This window comes from Saccostrea cucullata, unplaced genomic scaffold, assembly GCF_032062105.1.
Source record: "Saccostrea cucullata isolate Sc308-1 unplaced genomic scaffold, CSIRO_AGI_Scuc_v1 ctg2170, whole genome shotgun sequence".
Taxonomy (NCBI): Eukaryota; Metazoa; Mollusca; class Bivalvia; order Ostreida; family Ostreidae; genus Saccostrea; species Saccostrea cuccullata.
The window spans coordinates 57925-73209 of record NW_026936609.1 but is presented as its reverse complement, the minus strand read 5'-3'; the positions used below and the strand labels follow the sequence as shown (position 1 = coordinate 73209).

The 15285-nt window shown below is 33.6% G+C and overlaps 1 protein-coding gene across 1 annotated transcript; it reads right to left on the bottom strand.

Moving 5' to 3' along the window:
* Positions 1-483: 483 nt before the first annotated feature.
* On the bottom strand, positions 484-14820 carry LOC134245920 (stimulated by retinoic acid gene 6 protein-like). Its single transcript, XM_062728158.1, has 8 exons — positions 14776-14820; positions 10612-10717; positions 9710-9792; positions 9168-9298; positions 1419-1539; positions 1247-1295; positions 1047-1145; positions 484-939 (listed from the first exon to the last, which is right to left on the bottom strand). The coding sequence occupies exons 2-8, from the start codon at positions 10714-10716 to the stop codon at positions 844-846; spliced, it is 684 nt and encodes a 227-aa protein (XP_062584142.1). The 5' UTR covers position 10717; positions 14776-14820; the 3' UTR covers positions 484-843.
* Between the last annotated feature and the right edge of the window lie 465 nt (positions 14821-15285).

Here is a 15285-nt window from a genome sequence, read left to right as displayed (position 1 = left end):
TACCAAATTTAAATGCACCACGCAAATGCACATTTTATATAAAGGAGACCTTTTCATGATGCCAAGCAGCACGGAATCTATGAAATTAAAAGATGTGCTTAGACTCGAAACACTTACTTAAGTTTAAGTATAGAATTTTATTTTCATATTCATGGTGTTTTTTTTTTTAACTATGACCACGTTATAGGCGACAGAAACAAATCTAAAGAGATCTTATTGAGGGGGTTGGGGGTGTTTACCACAATTTTCAAGCCTCCTCCCTGTTCTGACCAAATACTTTTTCCGTATTTTTTCATATAAATATTACAGCATAATTTTCCCCCTTTTTTAGTCCTCATATGGAACGCTTTAGCTGCCTTATGTGGCTATTTCTTATCATATTGTGGTTATTTTATTTGAAGATGGTGCTCTTTTATATAATGCTGTGGTTATTTTATATAAAGACGGTGCTCTATTATATTATGCTGTGGTTATTTTATATCAAGATGGTGTGCTCTATTATATTATGCTGTGGTTATATTATATGAAGGTGGTCATATTTAATACGCCATTGCTAGTTCCCGCTCTTCTTTTCCATAGGCACTAGTCTTATGGACTCTTCGTTTCACGATAATCAAGCATTAAAAGTATGTAACCAGTGGGTAATCCGAAAAAAGTTATATATTCAATTCTTTTAACCTGCATTCTAAAACAGGGTCCTTCAATGTACATGTAGGTTACCTGGTATAAAAGTCCCACAGAAACGCGCAATACCCTTAACCTTTTATGTAATCTATTGTAATGAAATATTTTATCCGTTCAAGTGTATAAACTACATTGAATTAAAAATAAAGGGAAATAAAACTACTTCATGTTCATTTCTTCAGCACTGTTCTTGGGTTTCTGAAGTAGATATTTGACATGCATCAGTTGATCAATCTTCACTAGAGGTTCCTTCAACTAAAATTTACAATTGTAAAAAAGGATAATTGTTTTTAATATCATCTGACTTTGAGTGCAAAGTTTTAAAAATGTATCATGTCTAGAATACCGTTTGATTTACTTACATTGGTAGATTTCTTACACAGCGCAGTTACAATTCGGTAAATGAAGAGCACCAGCAGATAAACTTCAGAAATTAGAGCGATAGCATAGAGAGCCCATTCCTGTAATTTAAATAAAGGTATTGTAAAAATCTATTCTTTAGATTACCACAGCTAAGTTTTATACAAACTTACTTCAAAATATCACGATGCCTATATCTTACCCAGTTAGTCTCGTTGCAGAGGTAATTGTGAGCCAAAACAACCAAGAACCTGTCGAAATATAGAAACATCCATTGTATAACCATACAGTCAAATGAAGTAAATATCGTACCAAACAAGTAAACAATTTAAATGTAAGATGTTCATCATTGCATTAATTTCTTTAATACTCACAACAACAGGGTATAGAGAAACCCAATGATAGATCCAACCAGGCGGGACGATGAATTCAAGCAAGCAAATATAGGATAATATACCATAGACATCAAAAAGCAAACAAGGAAAAATGTAGGTGCTTAAAAACAAAAATATTTTTTTAATTAAATGTGATTATGAATACAAGTAGTAGTTTATATGGTAATATATATTTTAAATTCAAGTTTTCAAACAGATTGATAGGAACCACAGGGAATTATGTACTTAGCCCAATCAATGCCTCTTCACTATTTAAAGTAATTTTTTTTAACACATGATGAAAACAGGATATGTATGTGAAACGCTGATGCCCCTGATCAGGTTACACAGTAGCTGCAGAACTGTACCTCTCTGCTTGAGAAAATTCGGACAGATAAAGCAGAGAGCTACAGATCCAAGCGTTGTAAAAACCTTCGATTTACGCCGCCGATTATTTGTCGCTACTTTAGGTATTTATTTCATGTAGTTTAAGCTTTCTCTGGCTTTTAGAATTGTATCCTATAATAATTCATATATTTAACTCTTATACTTGATACTTTGTCTACCTTTTAACAGTCCGAAACAGTCCTGTATATAGTTTTGTAGTTTCGGTTTAAAAGAGTTCCATTTTGACGTCCGTAACCACAAACAGACATTTGTTAGCGTTGAGAGGTAAGTAAATGATCAGGAATTGAAGTTGAATGTATGATTAATAATTAAATACCATTTTAAATTATTTTTAAAACTGGGAAAAGTATAAAATACACAAAAAATACCCAAAGTTAGCGACAAAAAATCGTCGGCGTAAATCGAAGGTTTTTACAACGCTTGGATCTGTAGCTCTCTGCTTTATCTGTCCGAAATTTCTCAAGCAGAGAGCTACAGATCTGCAGCTAGTTACACAGGTAACTTTGATTAATAACGCAAGTCAAATTGCAAGACTGTGGTTTCGAGATTAGAAAAACGTTTGTATCCAACAAAAGGTCTTGTCTTAGAAAATATACCAGTGAAATAGCAACCATTCAAAATATTTTGTGAAGGTTTATTTTTTTTCAAAACTCTAATGTAAAAGACAGGAAGTCAAAAAAATTAAATATTGTACTTATGAAAAAAGGCTTTGCTTCGGACCTTGCCACGAGGAATCTTAAAATATATATGTACGTGAAATATGAAAGACTGAAGCAACTTATTAAAAGTTATGCTAAGGTAATGTTTTATTCCTAAATGTTTTATTTATAAAGATGAGTTCAAGATGAAAAGATCACAATTGTTAGTAATTATAATAATGTGCTTTCTTTTATAAAAGACTACAACAGTGGAATATGAAAATACTAGCTACAACATTCAAAACTTTATTGTCAAGGAATGAAAATTCAAAACTAAGTCATATTTCAAGTCAGGGTAAAATGTCAAAATTGTGTATACTAAAGCGTATTAAATCCCGCAAAACTCTTTAGAAGTTAAGGTCAAGGATAAGTCTTGTCACAAGGAATACAGTTTACCAATGTGTTTCTTTTCGCATTACGTGAGAGTCTGAGCTCTTCTTTGCTCTATTCTTAAACATTTATTAAACATTGGCTCTCTTCCTGAGTGTCGATTAGTTAAAACACCCAAATTAAATTATATATACATGACAGCGGGTTACTATGTATTATGCAAAGGAATAAACAACCGCTGTCCAATTAAACCCGTAGTAGGCGGAGCAAATATGATTGAATCGGTTTGGCCTTTTGTGTTGTAGTACAAATTAAAGTTTACAGAACACTTGCACGTGGTTTGCGTTTCTTTGATTCTTTTTTTTTTTTTTTTTTTTTTTTTTCAATTTTATTTCACTAATAATTAACAAAAAAAAGTGGAGGTAATACCTCCGCGGAGGCCCTCCTAATATATCTTCACCTGGGGTGCCAGGGGCTCCCTGGATCAGATAGAAATAATTAATTAAATTTGATTTTTGATATACATATATTCAGATGTCCACACTTCAATAAAATATATCCATTGAAAAAATACAGTTATTTGTATATATAAATAATACAATATTCCACATACTTGTACTGAGTAAGTACATTCTAGAACTATTGAAAAAAAAATACAGTTATTTGTATATATAAAAAATACAATATTCCACATACTTGTACTTTATACATTTTCATGTACATATAGCATTAAGAAAAAAAAACAGACATAAGAAATAGTCGTAGGGGGACACCAACGCACAAGAGTCCACTTTTCCCCCTACGAAAGTAGTCCCCAAAGGCCAGGTCACCTTTGGATCAATATATAATATATAATTTCATAATTTTTCTGACAGTTCTCTGATGATATCAAAATTACATACAATAGTTTTTGATAATTTTGTTATGAAATAGAAGTGAGTAAGTGCATTTTTTAAGAAACACAATAAACCCTCACTAGTCACATCCTCATTTAAAAGTCTACATTTCATTTTATATTTATATATTTTGAAGGCAATGAAGGACAATGTATTGTTTAAAATGAAGGTATTTTTATTACAATACGTTGGAAAACCAATGACTATAACTTTCCATGACACATCTATGTTTAAAAGCAATGTTATTTTACTCCTAATTGGTTTTACTATACAGCAATCAAAAATAAGGTGCTTAATGTCCTCTTCTACATTACAATTCGAACAGTTTACATTTAAGTCTTTTTTCCATTTACTAACATACTTATTACAGGTCAGTAAGTTATGCATTAATTTAAAATTGAACTCAGACACATTCTTATCAAATATTCTTTTGACCTTTTCCATGTAAATGTTCTCCCATAAGTGGTAATCATCAATCTTAAATTTCTCATCCCAAATTCTTTCCATTATAGGATTTTTTGATGCTTTCTTTAACAGAATATTGTAGAAGAATTTAGATTTTTTGCCCTCAACATTTTCAAAATGTCCTTGAAAGTTGAAGCGAAGCTGTGGATTACATATATTTGCTTTACATTGTAGGTTTATTTCTGGAATATGTTTTTTAAATGCACTTTTCACAATCATATATTCACAAAGGTAGTTTTGGGAACATATTAATTTTTCTTTAATTTCATTTATTGTTTTAAACCCTTGGTCATTAAATAGATCATTAACATATTTAAAACCACTTTTGATCCAGTTTGAAAGATAAAGTGGTTTTTCTTTATAAGTTATCTTTTTGTTAAACCATATATGCTGTAACTGGAATTTTTCCTGATTATTTTGTTTACATTCATTGAATGCACATATTACTTCTTTATAGAACAGTGGGAGACATTTAATTTTAAAGTCTTGTATTTTAGTTATATTTGTATTCAACAAATAAGGGATATCTATATTACATCTTCTTAAACAAGCACTTAACAGTTTGTTTGAATCGTTGTTTAATTGAACAAGTTTGGTAACCCATGATGCCTTTAAGGCTTTAATTTTGGTTTCAAAGTCGGTAATACCTATCCCCCCTTCTGATATTTTCCTGATAAGAGTTTTACGCTTGATTCTTTCTTTTTTTCCCCATATAAAAGAGAAAATTATTTTATTTACCTTCTTTATAATTTCCTGATCTGGGTTTTCAAGTATAGTTGCCACATATAAAAGTTTAGAAATAATTAAGGAGTTAATAATCTGACTCTTTCCGAAAATAGTTAATTTCCTTTTTCTCCAAGAGTCCAGAATTTTTTCAAACTCTTTCAGTTTACATAGCCAGTTTTTTTTCATTACACTCTATTTTGTTGTGTCCAATATAAATTCCAAGACATTTTAAAGTATTTATATTGATCTTAACATTTCCTACGTATGTATTATCTTTAAACATGTTTTTTTAGCTTCCCCAGTAAGATACATTCTGTTTTTGATAAGTTAAGTTTGGTTCCTGATGCATTTCCAAATTTTTCAATTATTTTTATGGCATTTTTCAAAGAGTTTATATCCTTTAAGGGAAAGGTACTGTCATCTGCATGCTGTATGCATTTTATTTCATTTTCCATGTTTTCATGTTTAAAACCTCTAACTAAATCTGAACTGTTTATGTTTTCATTTAGAACTTCCATTGTAAATAAAAATAATAATGCTGAAACCGGACAACCTTGACGTATTCCTCTTTTCATATTGCACTTTCTCGAAATCCATCCATTGTTTTTTATAGTGAATTGCGGATTTGTATATAAAATTTTTATCCATTTAATAAAATTTTCACCGAAATTGAATTTTTCTAATGTTTTGAATAAAAAATTCCATTCGATTGAATCAAATGCTTTTTGAAAATCGGCAAATAAAAGTACACCATCCATATCCGTGTTTTCACAATATTCAAATATATCAAGAATCAGTCTCGCATTGTTACCAATATCTCGTCCTTTTATATAACCTGATTGATTTCTACTTATTAATCCGTCTATCACTTTTTGTAGTCTTTTCGCAAAAACAAATGCAATTATCTTGTAATCACAATTAGTGAGGCTAATTGGTCGGTAATTTTCTAACTTATCTAATTCACCTTTTTTGTGTATAAGGGAGAGCACTGAACACTTCTGTGTTGAGGTAAGCTCTTCGTCGATATATATTTTAGATATGGCTTCGAACAAGAAATAACGAATGTTTTTCCAAAATATTTTATAAAACTCGACAGGCAGGCCATCAAGACCTGGTGATTTATTATTTTTCATTCCAAGCACTGCCTCTGAAAATTCTTGCAGAGTGGGAAATTTTTCACAATCTTTTTTATCTTCCTTTGACATAATAGATATTATATTTGTTTGTTCTAGATATGATTGGATACTTTCACTTGGTACATCGTTTGAAGAGTATAAATTTTCATAAAAAGTACACAACTGATTTAAAATTTCATTTGTGTTTACAAAAGTAGTACCAGCATTTGTAATTTTATTAATAACGTTTTTAGACTGATGTTTATTTTCAAGTCTTAAGAAGTAAGATGAATTTTTTTCTCCTTCGTCTATCCCTTTAGCTCTTGATCTTATTTGTGCTCCTTTTGCCCTGTTTTCATATAGTTTATCGAGTTCATTTTCTAATTCTTTTTTGTGTAACATGTTGATATTTATATGATGTTGACTCTCAATTTGCTCAAGTTCGTTTTCTAATTTTATTATTTTTTGTTTTGTGTTTCTACTTTTCTCCTTACAATATTTTATGCTTAGATTTTTTATTTTTAATTTAATCAGTTCCCATTTAGTTTTCGGATTTTCCTCTAATTTGATATCATCTGGTAAGTTCGTTAAAAAAGAATTTATCATTTCGCAATAGCTTGATTCAAGAAGCACAGATGTATTTAACTTCCAATATCCTTTTCCCCTACTATTCGAAGAAATTTCACATTTAAATATAAAGGCAATATGGTCACTCAGCCTTGTATTTGAGACCGATGGTGGCCTACGCAAGTATATATTTTCTGGCTTGTAACAAAAATTTTTTGTTAGAAAAACATAGTCTATTCTACTTTTTGGAGTGTTATTTCCATCACACCAAGTAAAACCATTTTTATCTGTCTTTAAAGTTTTCCACAAATCAACAAGATCAAAATGAAAATGTAATTTCTTCAAAATATTTGAACTTCTGTCGTTCTCTTTTAAAATATCACAATTAAAATCACCAAGTAGAATAATATTTTCGTCATTCATACAATATTTTGAAATCCACTTAGACATTTTCGTAAAAAAGTCAACTCTGCAATTTTCGGTATTCGGTGCATAAATATTTACAATTGTAATAATTCTACTTTCATGCTCAATGTTTAACAGTATCATTCTACCGTCTGCTGATTTATGAGTTTAAAATGAAATTTTGCATTAATTAGAATTGAAACACCTTTGCTATGTGACGATGCGGAAAAACAGTGAAAGGATGTACCATTCCACCTAGAGTTATACATATATTCTCTTTCTAATACAAAATGAGTTTCTTGTAAACAGGCAATATCACAATTACTATCGTTTAACCAATCATATAAAATTACTCTTTTTTTATAGTCATTTAAACCTCTACAGTTCAGAGATACATATTAACTGAAGCCATCGAAAATAAATGTCAGGCACATCAAGTTATTTATTTATAAAGTTTTCAATACCTTGTTGTCTGTTTTTCCTGCCTCTTGGAAGGGAAACAGAGCGCTGTTTGGCTTTACACAAGATGTTTGGCGCACAAGATTTGCTCCATGACGTCATCTGCGTCTTTTCTCCATTCAGGGGTACTAGTGACTGTATTGCCTATAAGCTTGCACTGTAGAGCTGACTTGGTATCACGTATCCTTTCGGCTGCAACAAGATTACCGGTGCGGACAGCTTTTGTGAGCTGGTACGCCTGTTCTGCAGATTTGAAATTTTCGCCAAAAACCTTGAGATCACAAGGATAGAAATTTGATAAGACATTTTTTTCTCCTTGAATATTCACAACATTCTTTTGATTTTCTATATATTTCGGACAGATTTCCGAGCCCGGTTCATGTCCTGGCGATTTACAGGCAGCACACCTTTTTTCATTCGGGCAGTTACGGGCATGGTGATCACTCTCCCAGCATTTTGTACAAGCTAGTAGGGGCTTCTCAGATTCTTGTCCACGATGTAGGATTTTACATTTGAGGCCAGCGCAGTAGCTAAACCTTGGAAGAGGTTTACACGTAAGTGGCTCGACATATATGAAGCGATTTCCGTTTAACACATTTGTCATTTTGTTATTTGAGGGGTTTCTGATTTTCTCGTATTTCAAATCACTTTTTGGGCGAGCACCTAGTTTTGTAAGCATTTCGAGTATAGCACTGTCGTCTACTGACAACGGAACTCCGCAAATGGTGACTTTTAGAGCCTCGTCACTAGGGTTCTCAAGCCCAGCAGCGTAAGGATTTGTGTCGTAGACATCAATATGAAGGTTCTTGAAGTCGAAACCATCAAGTAAAACAGAATCCCTGTTTTGTTTGTCATTGAGATAGATTCTCCATAGGTTTCTATCAAGTTGTATGCATTTAATCGCATCGGCATCGACACTGTGACTGACAGCATCGAGAATATCAAAGTTTGATATACGTTCGTTTTCCTCTTTGGGTAGATCACTATCTTTTATGTACACGGGTTTTAGCAATTGTGCCATTTTGCAATATAAATAAAGCAAGAAAAATGTTCAAACACTAACGCATTCACAGGTATTCACAGGTAAGTTACTATATACACAGAAGATATACACATCGACACATTGAGGACTGAGTACGTACTCACGCAGATCTAAGCTCTTGTCGATTTAAACGAATTATATCCCATGAAAACACCAGATAAACACAAAAAAAAAGCATCCAAATCACACCGAAACCTCTTTTCACAAAAGTTCGGTTAAATATTTGGATATGTAACTCGCAAATAGAGCGAACGGTCAAATTGACAGGGAGCGGTGAAAACACGTCCACCCCGCTCAGTGTCCCGTGACTTTTTTTTGATTCTTTGAGTCTTTAATTTGACTCCACTCTCGACCAATCAGCTTTAAAAGGTCAGCCAATGAATCGAGGTGTTGCTTTACACATATGATAAAGAGCGAAAAGAAACACCTTGATGCAATGCATCCTATTAATGCCCTAGCTTTAACCAATCAATACTTACGGGCAAAGTTTAAGTTTTTGCAGACAGACTGCAGACAGAAAGGCCAAAACCTTTATGCGACCGAATCGTCGTTTACGTGGACATTAATTAATCAGTAAAACATCAAAATAATTTCTGTTGAGGAACCGACGAGAATATTACTGAAACGATGATACATACCTATCAGCCATTTTGAAATGTTGTTGAATCTAGGTCCACTCAAAATGAAATACAGGATATGTTCAAGGGTGCACCCAAAAGCTGCAGCATTGGCGATGGAATTGGTGGTGCCATCAAGGAAATTTATGGGGCTAAATAAAGAAAGAAAAAGAGGCCCATAGGCCACAACACTCTCCTGAGTCATTCAAGTTGTGCTATTCTGCATTTGATCCCCCCGCAAATATTTGTATTTCCGTGTTTTATCGATTCCCTTTTGTGGCCACAATCCTATTACCACGGACAACGAATGATCAGAAAAAGGACTTGAATATTTCAGCTCTGTTAAGCTTAAATTGAAAATTTATGATAGCAAAATCCTGTCAAAAAATAGTAGTTTATACGTATTTTAATATCTGCCGAAATGTAAATTTAAACAAAAATATTAAATTCATTTTTATTATTCCATAAATATTCAATCAACAAGGCGTTGATCTCTAAATAAAGATAAACATGTATTATCAATAGGTTCGATTTCATAATTCTAAGAACAATATTTTACTTACAGTGGAAGTCCTGGTCTACCATGGCAAACCTCTGCTTTACATCGTCTCTTTTCGACAAAAGTTATAATAATAGTGGCCACAATCTGTTCGATAAAAGTGTAAATTTTAAAAAGGATGGATTGTTTAAACTACAACAGATTTTTACTAGCAAAATTCAAATACTTCGTCAAAATTATTTCATTAATAAACAAGTTGTGTTTGTAAAACACTGATGCAACTGTATAGCAGCTTATGGCAAAGGTTGAAGTTTTTTCTAATGCAAGTCAAACTTCAAAATTGTTGGTATTCAGAGGGTCTTGTCACAAGGCATACATCTATGAAATATGAACTCCCTGGTGCTAAATGTTCAAAAGTTTTATTTAAAATGTTTATTTTTTTGTGACATGTCCTTTCTCGGGGTTTTATTGATTTCGACTTTTTCACCTTGCCTTAAGCTTAAAATTGACATAATTTTTTGCAAACGTGAGTAAACTTCCGAGGTCATAAAGATTAATACTCAAACAAAGTTCTTGTCACAAGAAATACAAGTGAATGATTAAAGTCATAACTCCAATCAAAAGTTATATGGGCAAGGTTTAGACAAACAGAAACCTGACAAGCGGACAGGGCAAAAAATATTTACTCCGGAATATTTGTTTACGGTGGCATAACCAATTATCAGTCTTATTAGTGTTGGGTAGTGATACAATGAGAAGAAATGTTCTTTTTTGTTAGTTTTACTTGTCATTGTTTTCACTTTTCAGAATTGGTATCCAACACCAAATTGCAAAGAAAAATATCTACAAAGTTTGAATATGATTACTTGTTTAATTGCCCATTATTTAATTTTTTTGCGATTAATACTAACTGTGTAGTTTGCAGTCATGGTGCACATTAAATAATTTGAAGATATAAATATTTACCGCATATAAAGCCATTCCCTGGTCATTGTAGAGCGCTAATGTGAGTTCCAAACACCTTTGGTTCGTTTGAGTTGTAGTGTTTTCCTGAGACGTCGTGTTCTCCATGCTGTAAAAGATTTTTCAGAGAAACATTTGCAATTTAGTCATCCAAAATGGAAGATGTAATCTTTTTTAATGAATATAATTAATTAATTAATTAATAATTGAAACGATTAGTCATTGGTCGTGTGATGATGATAACATTTAATGGTTAAATGTTCAGCTTTACATACATTGCAGGGTTTGTTTCGCTAATAGAATTGTCCGATAGAATTTTTTTTTCTTCTGCTTACTCCAGACTGCCTTTATAAATCTGGTTCACAATAATGGATAATTTCCGGCTTAATAACGAAGTCGTCGACTTGGTCTTATTATGATTTCCTATCCCGGGTGAATCTTAAAAATTATTCCATATCTACTATTTTTCAGGGTTCAATAGAACAGCAGGAACAATTTCTATTTTTCTGAATTTCTATAAGGCAGTGACATAGCATGGTTGTTGAAAGGGACGACCGGAGAAAAAAAATCAAATTACCCGGAAAGAAACAACAAAATCTTAACAAGCAAAAGAATAATATAAAAATTGTCCAAGCTGGAAAATACTATCTCGTAGTGTTGGAGGTAAAGGGGGTAATCAGACTCCTACATTCGGTACCAAATTTGGTACCAAATTTATTCACACACGCTTAATTTACCTCACTGAAACTTTCTATAGTAATACTATGTTTTAAAAAAGTTGGGGGGGGGGCGATGCCACACTTCTAACCCCCTTCCCGATGCTATGTGCTTGTAAAGTTCAAGAGGAATCTTCTTTATCTATTTTCAGTTCAATTGATGTAACTCTAACCGGGCGGAATATTAAATATAGAATTTTCTGATAGACTTTTACAGACATGAAGTATCGTTATGAAAAGGGGAGCCATGGAAAATATGAAAAAAAATTTTTACCTTTGACAAACCAAAAAAAAATTCATATTTGTAAATACTTTTTGGATGTGTGTGTATGTGACAGTGGTGGTGGGAGAGGGGTGGGGTCAACTTCCGTTCACAGCCAAATTAAATAAGACATATTTAACCCACAGACACTAGTGTCGTAAACAGGAAATAACATTCCCTATTTACATGTATTTTTACCAAAAGGGTGGTAAAAATAAGAAATAATGCCCTGTTTATGAAACAGTGTTTATGCATATAACTTAGCTGCAGAACTGTAGCTCTCCCCAAAATACATGTACAGACCGGTCTGTCAATATAATTTTCGGATAGCTACAGTTCTGCAGCTACATATAACTATGCGTTCATCGACTGCCGTGGTTCAAAAGAATCACGTGCGGGGTACGGTAAGAGAGAGGCATAAGTAGGTGGGGTTTATAGCAAGTGAATTAACGAGCATTTCATTACGAGGAATAACTGTCAGATTTTTTTATTTCAAGACAATGATCAAGCCATTGGCTTGCGTGATAATTTTATATATACATGTAGACGCCTTCGGCTCAAAAATGGGGTGAATTCTAAGAAAACAGTACTTTCATTAGCAGAAATGTAATTGGGGGGACTTTAAAAAGGGGCAAAATTCATTGTCTGTAAGTGTGAAAAGGCAACTTACTACATCATATTGATTAATCTGTAAAGTGTTGCTATAATGTTTTATAGTATTAAAAATCAAACATCCTAAATTGAGGCAATTTTTTTTGTCAAATGACATGAAAGTTGCAATCTAACCCTAAAGATAGTCATTAGGTGATATAGACTATTATATTTCCCATCGATTGAGGCTAAAATATAATGCACATGATATCGTGGGTTTGGTGGATTTGGTGGGACTTCGAGCAAAGCTTTCCTTTACCTTTCAAACATCTTCTTTTACCATAGGCCGGGGGGAGGGGGGGGGGCTAGGGGGGCTTAGCCCCCGCCACTGTTTTAGCAAATAGACATAACATAGGCATTGCAAATTGGGGTTTACCTTTTTTTATTGGTTGAGCCCCCCACCCCCACCCCACCTCTACCCCCACATTAAATTAGCCACCCAACTTTCAATTTGCTTCCGACGCTTATGTTTACTACTGAAAATTTTCATTAAAAAAAACAAATGGAAGTCAACAACAGGCTCAGAGGGAGCGATTTCAGGGGAAGGGGGAGGAGTACAACCTACATTAATATTTTTCAGGGGGGAATGCCTTCATTCTCTCATCAGAGGGTGTTTTACTTTCCGCTCCAACAATGAAGCTTGCGTAGTGCGTCCTCTGGTGAGAGATTGAAATCCCTTCACAATCAACCAAGCAAAAAAAAAAAATTAAGGTCATCATACGTTTTTTATTGAAGGGGCATAACTTGACTTAAAAAGTAGCTATGTTTTCTTTAGTATTCCATATATAGACAAATAATGCGGGGTGGGTGGGTGGGAGGGGGTCTGTAGTTATCAAGGAAATACCTTAGTGCATGTAGGCCAAAATGATGCATCATGTTCTTTCGTGTTTTCTGAAGCATAAAGGGCGATAACTTTGATTGGTGAAATATGACGTACATGTAAAAGTAATTCTTTCAAAAAGTAAGTCAAACGTCATTTTGAAAAATCCCCTCCCCCCCTTTGTTGTCCCACCCTATCAACGCGAGCTTTGATTTCAAGAATTTAGAATCTATGCTTTCCAGGATTCTTCCACTAAGTTTAGTCTTTTCTGGCGCAGTGATTGTTGAGAAGAAGATTTTTCCTATACATTGTATATTTCAATGTAAATCTTTGATTCCCTATTGTTCCCCACCCTGCCTCCTGCGTACGTCATGATTTCAACAATTTTTCTTGTTATGGCCTCATCTTACCCCCCACCTCCCTCCCCCGAGGCCATGATTTAAACAATTTAGAATCTACCCTGCCCAAGGATGCTTCCAATGTATGAAGTTTCATCTTTTCTGACCCAGTGGTTCTTGAGAAGATTTTTTTCTATATACCCGGTATTACAGAATTAAAATTAATTCCTTGTTTTGACCCCATTCTACCCTAGGGCCATAATTTGATCAATTTAGATTCTTCACTGCCGAAACATCTTCGCAAGCCAAGGGTTTCCGATCCGTGATCTACACTACATTTCGAATCGAAAACCCTTGGCTTGCAAAGAAGTGCCCTAGGATGCTTGATAAGTTAAACTTCTGACCAAGTGGTTCTACAGAAGCTTATTTGATGACACCATCCTACTTTTACATCTTCCCTGTTTAAATCTCCACTTGGGAATCGGTTTGGGCCTTTATTTTAAAAATTTAGATTTTTTTCACCCAGGGATACTTGTTACAGTACCAATTTTGGTTAAAATTGGCCAAAAGATTCTTGAGAGGAAATTGCAATTGAAAATGTCAACGTTTAATTACAGACGTACGGACAGACAGCTTGAGACAAGGATGGACTCTGGACAACATCCTCACAATGTCAATGACATATCCCACTGTATACTAAAAAGAAACGTTTCATATAGCTCTGGTGGGAAAGGATCATGCATTTTGGCCGTGGGTTGCGATGATGCCTCACTTTGGACGACGTATCCTTGTTACGAGAGTTCCGGGGAAGAGACAGAGTATCGATCGGCAATCCTCGGCTGACTCCGTTACGTTATGTGCAAATGGACAGAGTTCATGGCCAATCTTTCGCACAGGCGTTTTACGCTCCGCTCCAACAATGGAGCTTGCGGAGCGCGCCGTATGTTGAGAGATTGAGTTTATGGCTAGGGAGATATGGGAATTTAAAGAATGGCTTTATCGTCATACAACCCTCTTTCTGGGGGAAGTCTTACTATGGGGGAAGAATCTACATTACCACGACGGTCACCGGGTGTACATGTATGTAATGTGTAGCATAACTAATCCCTATATTCGATGTTTAAATGTTTGCATTTTCAGGCTTAAAGATTTTGCTAAATAGATAACCTTTATATGTATATTTTAAACATATCCGCTTTGTCCATGAACAACGGTGTCGGTAGGACGGTTAAATGATTTCAATTCAAGTCGGCGCTCTTTTTGGATAAATTGAATTAATATTGATTCCACATATTTCTTTTCTCGAATACAAATGCAATCCATTTTCTTTCTCCAAAATAAAAAAGGATCAACAAGGCATTATTTCAACAAAAGTCTTACCTTGCATTCGAGGTGCAGTTTTTCAAAGAGCACGTATACTTTTCAGAAAACTAGCTCCTCATTGCCGCATGTTCTAAAACCTGGCCTGACTCAAAGCCTTGTCCTTACGAATTGCAATTAAAAAAAAAAACCATGAAACTGAGAATATTCCAAACATTAATTTTTTTGTTTAAAATATTCTATATTTTATTGTACGTAAGTTTAAATAATATAAATCGAGACAATAAATTTTGACCGGTTATTTGTGCCATGTTGATATACAGCTCTCTGAAAATGATACAAATTTAAAAAAGTTAAATCCCAGTATATATATTTATTTAAAAAAATATTTACATGTATAAGTGTCAATGTGCTGTGTATATTTATTACAGATTGACAAAAGAAAATAAAAACAATAAATAAGCAGACAACTGATGTCTGAAATGAATTGAAAAATCACATATTTTATTTATATACCCGAAGTAATCTTTCCATTTTTTGTCATTATGGCTACGCTATTCATCGAAGTGT

Excerpts from the sequence above, each read along its gene's own strand:
- LOC134245920 (XM_062728158.1), bottom strand. The coding sequence starts at position 10,716 with ATGGAGAACACGACGTCTCAGGAAAACACTACAACTCAAACGAACCAA. Across the intron at positions 1,296-1,418 it reads TTTCTCTATACCCTGTTGTT|GTTCTTGGTTGTTTTGGCTC; the intron begins GTGAGTATTAAA and ends ATATTTCGACAG. Across the intron at positions 940-1,046 it reads TGTGTAAGAAATCTACCAAT|TTGAAGGAACCTCTAGTGAA; the intron begins GTAAGTAAATCA and ends TGTAAATTTTAG.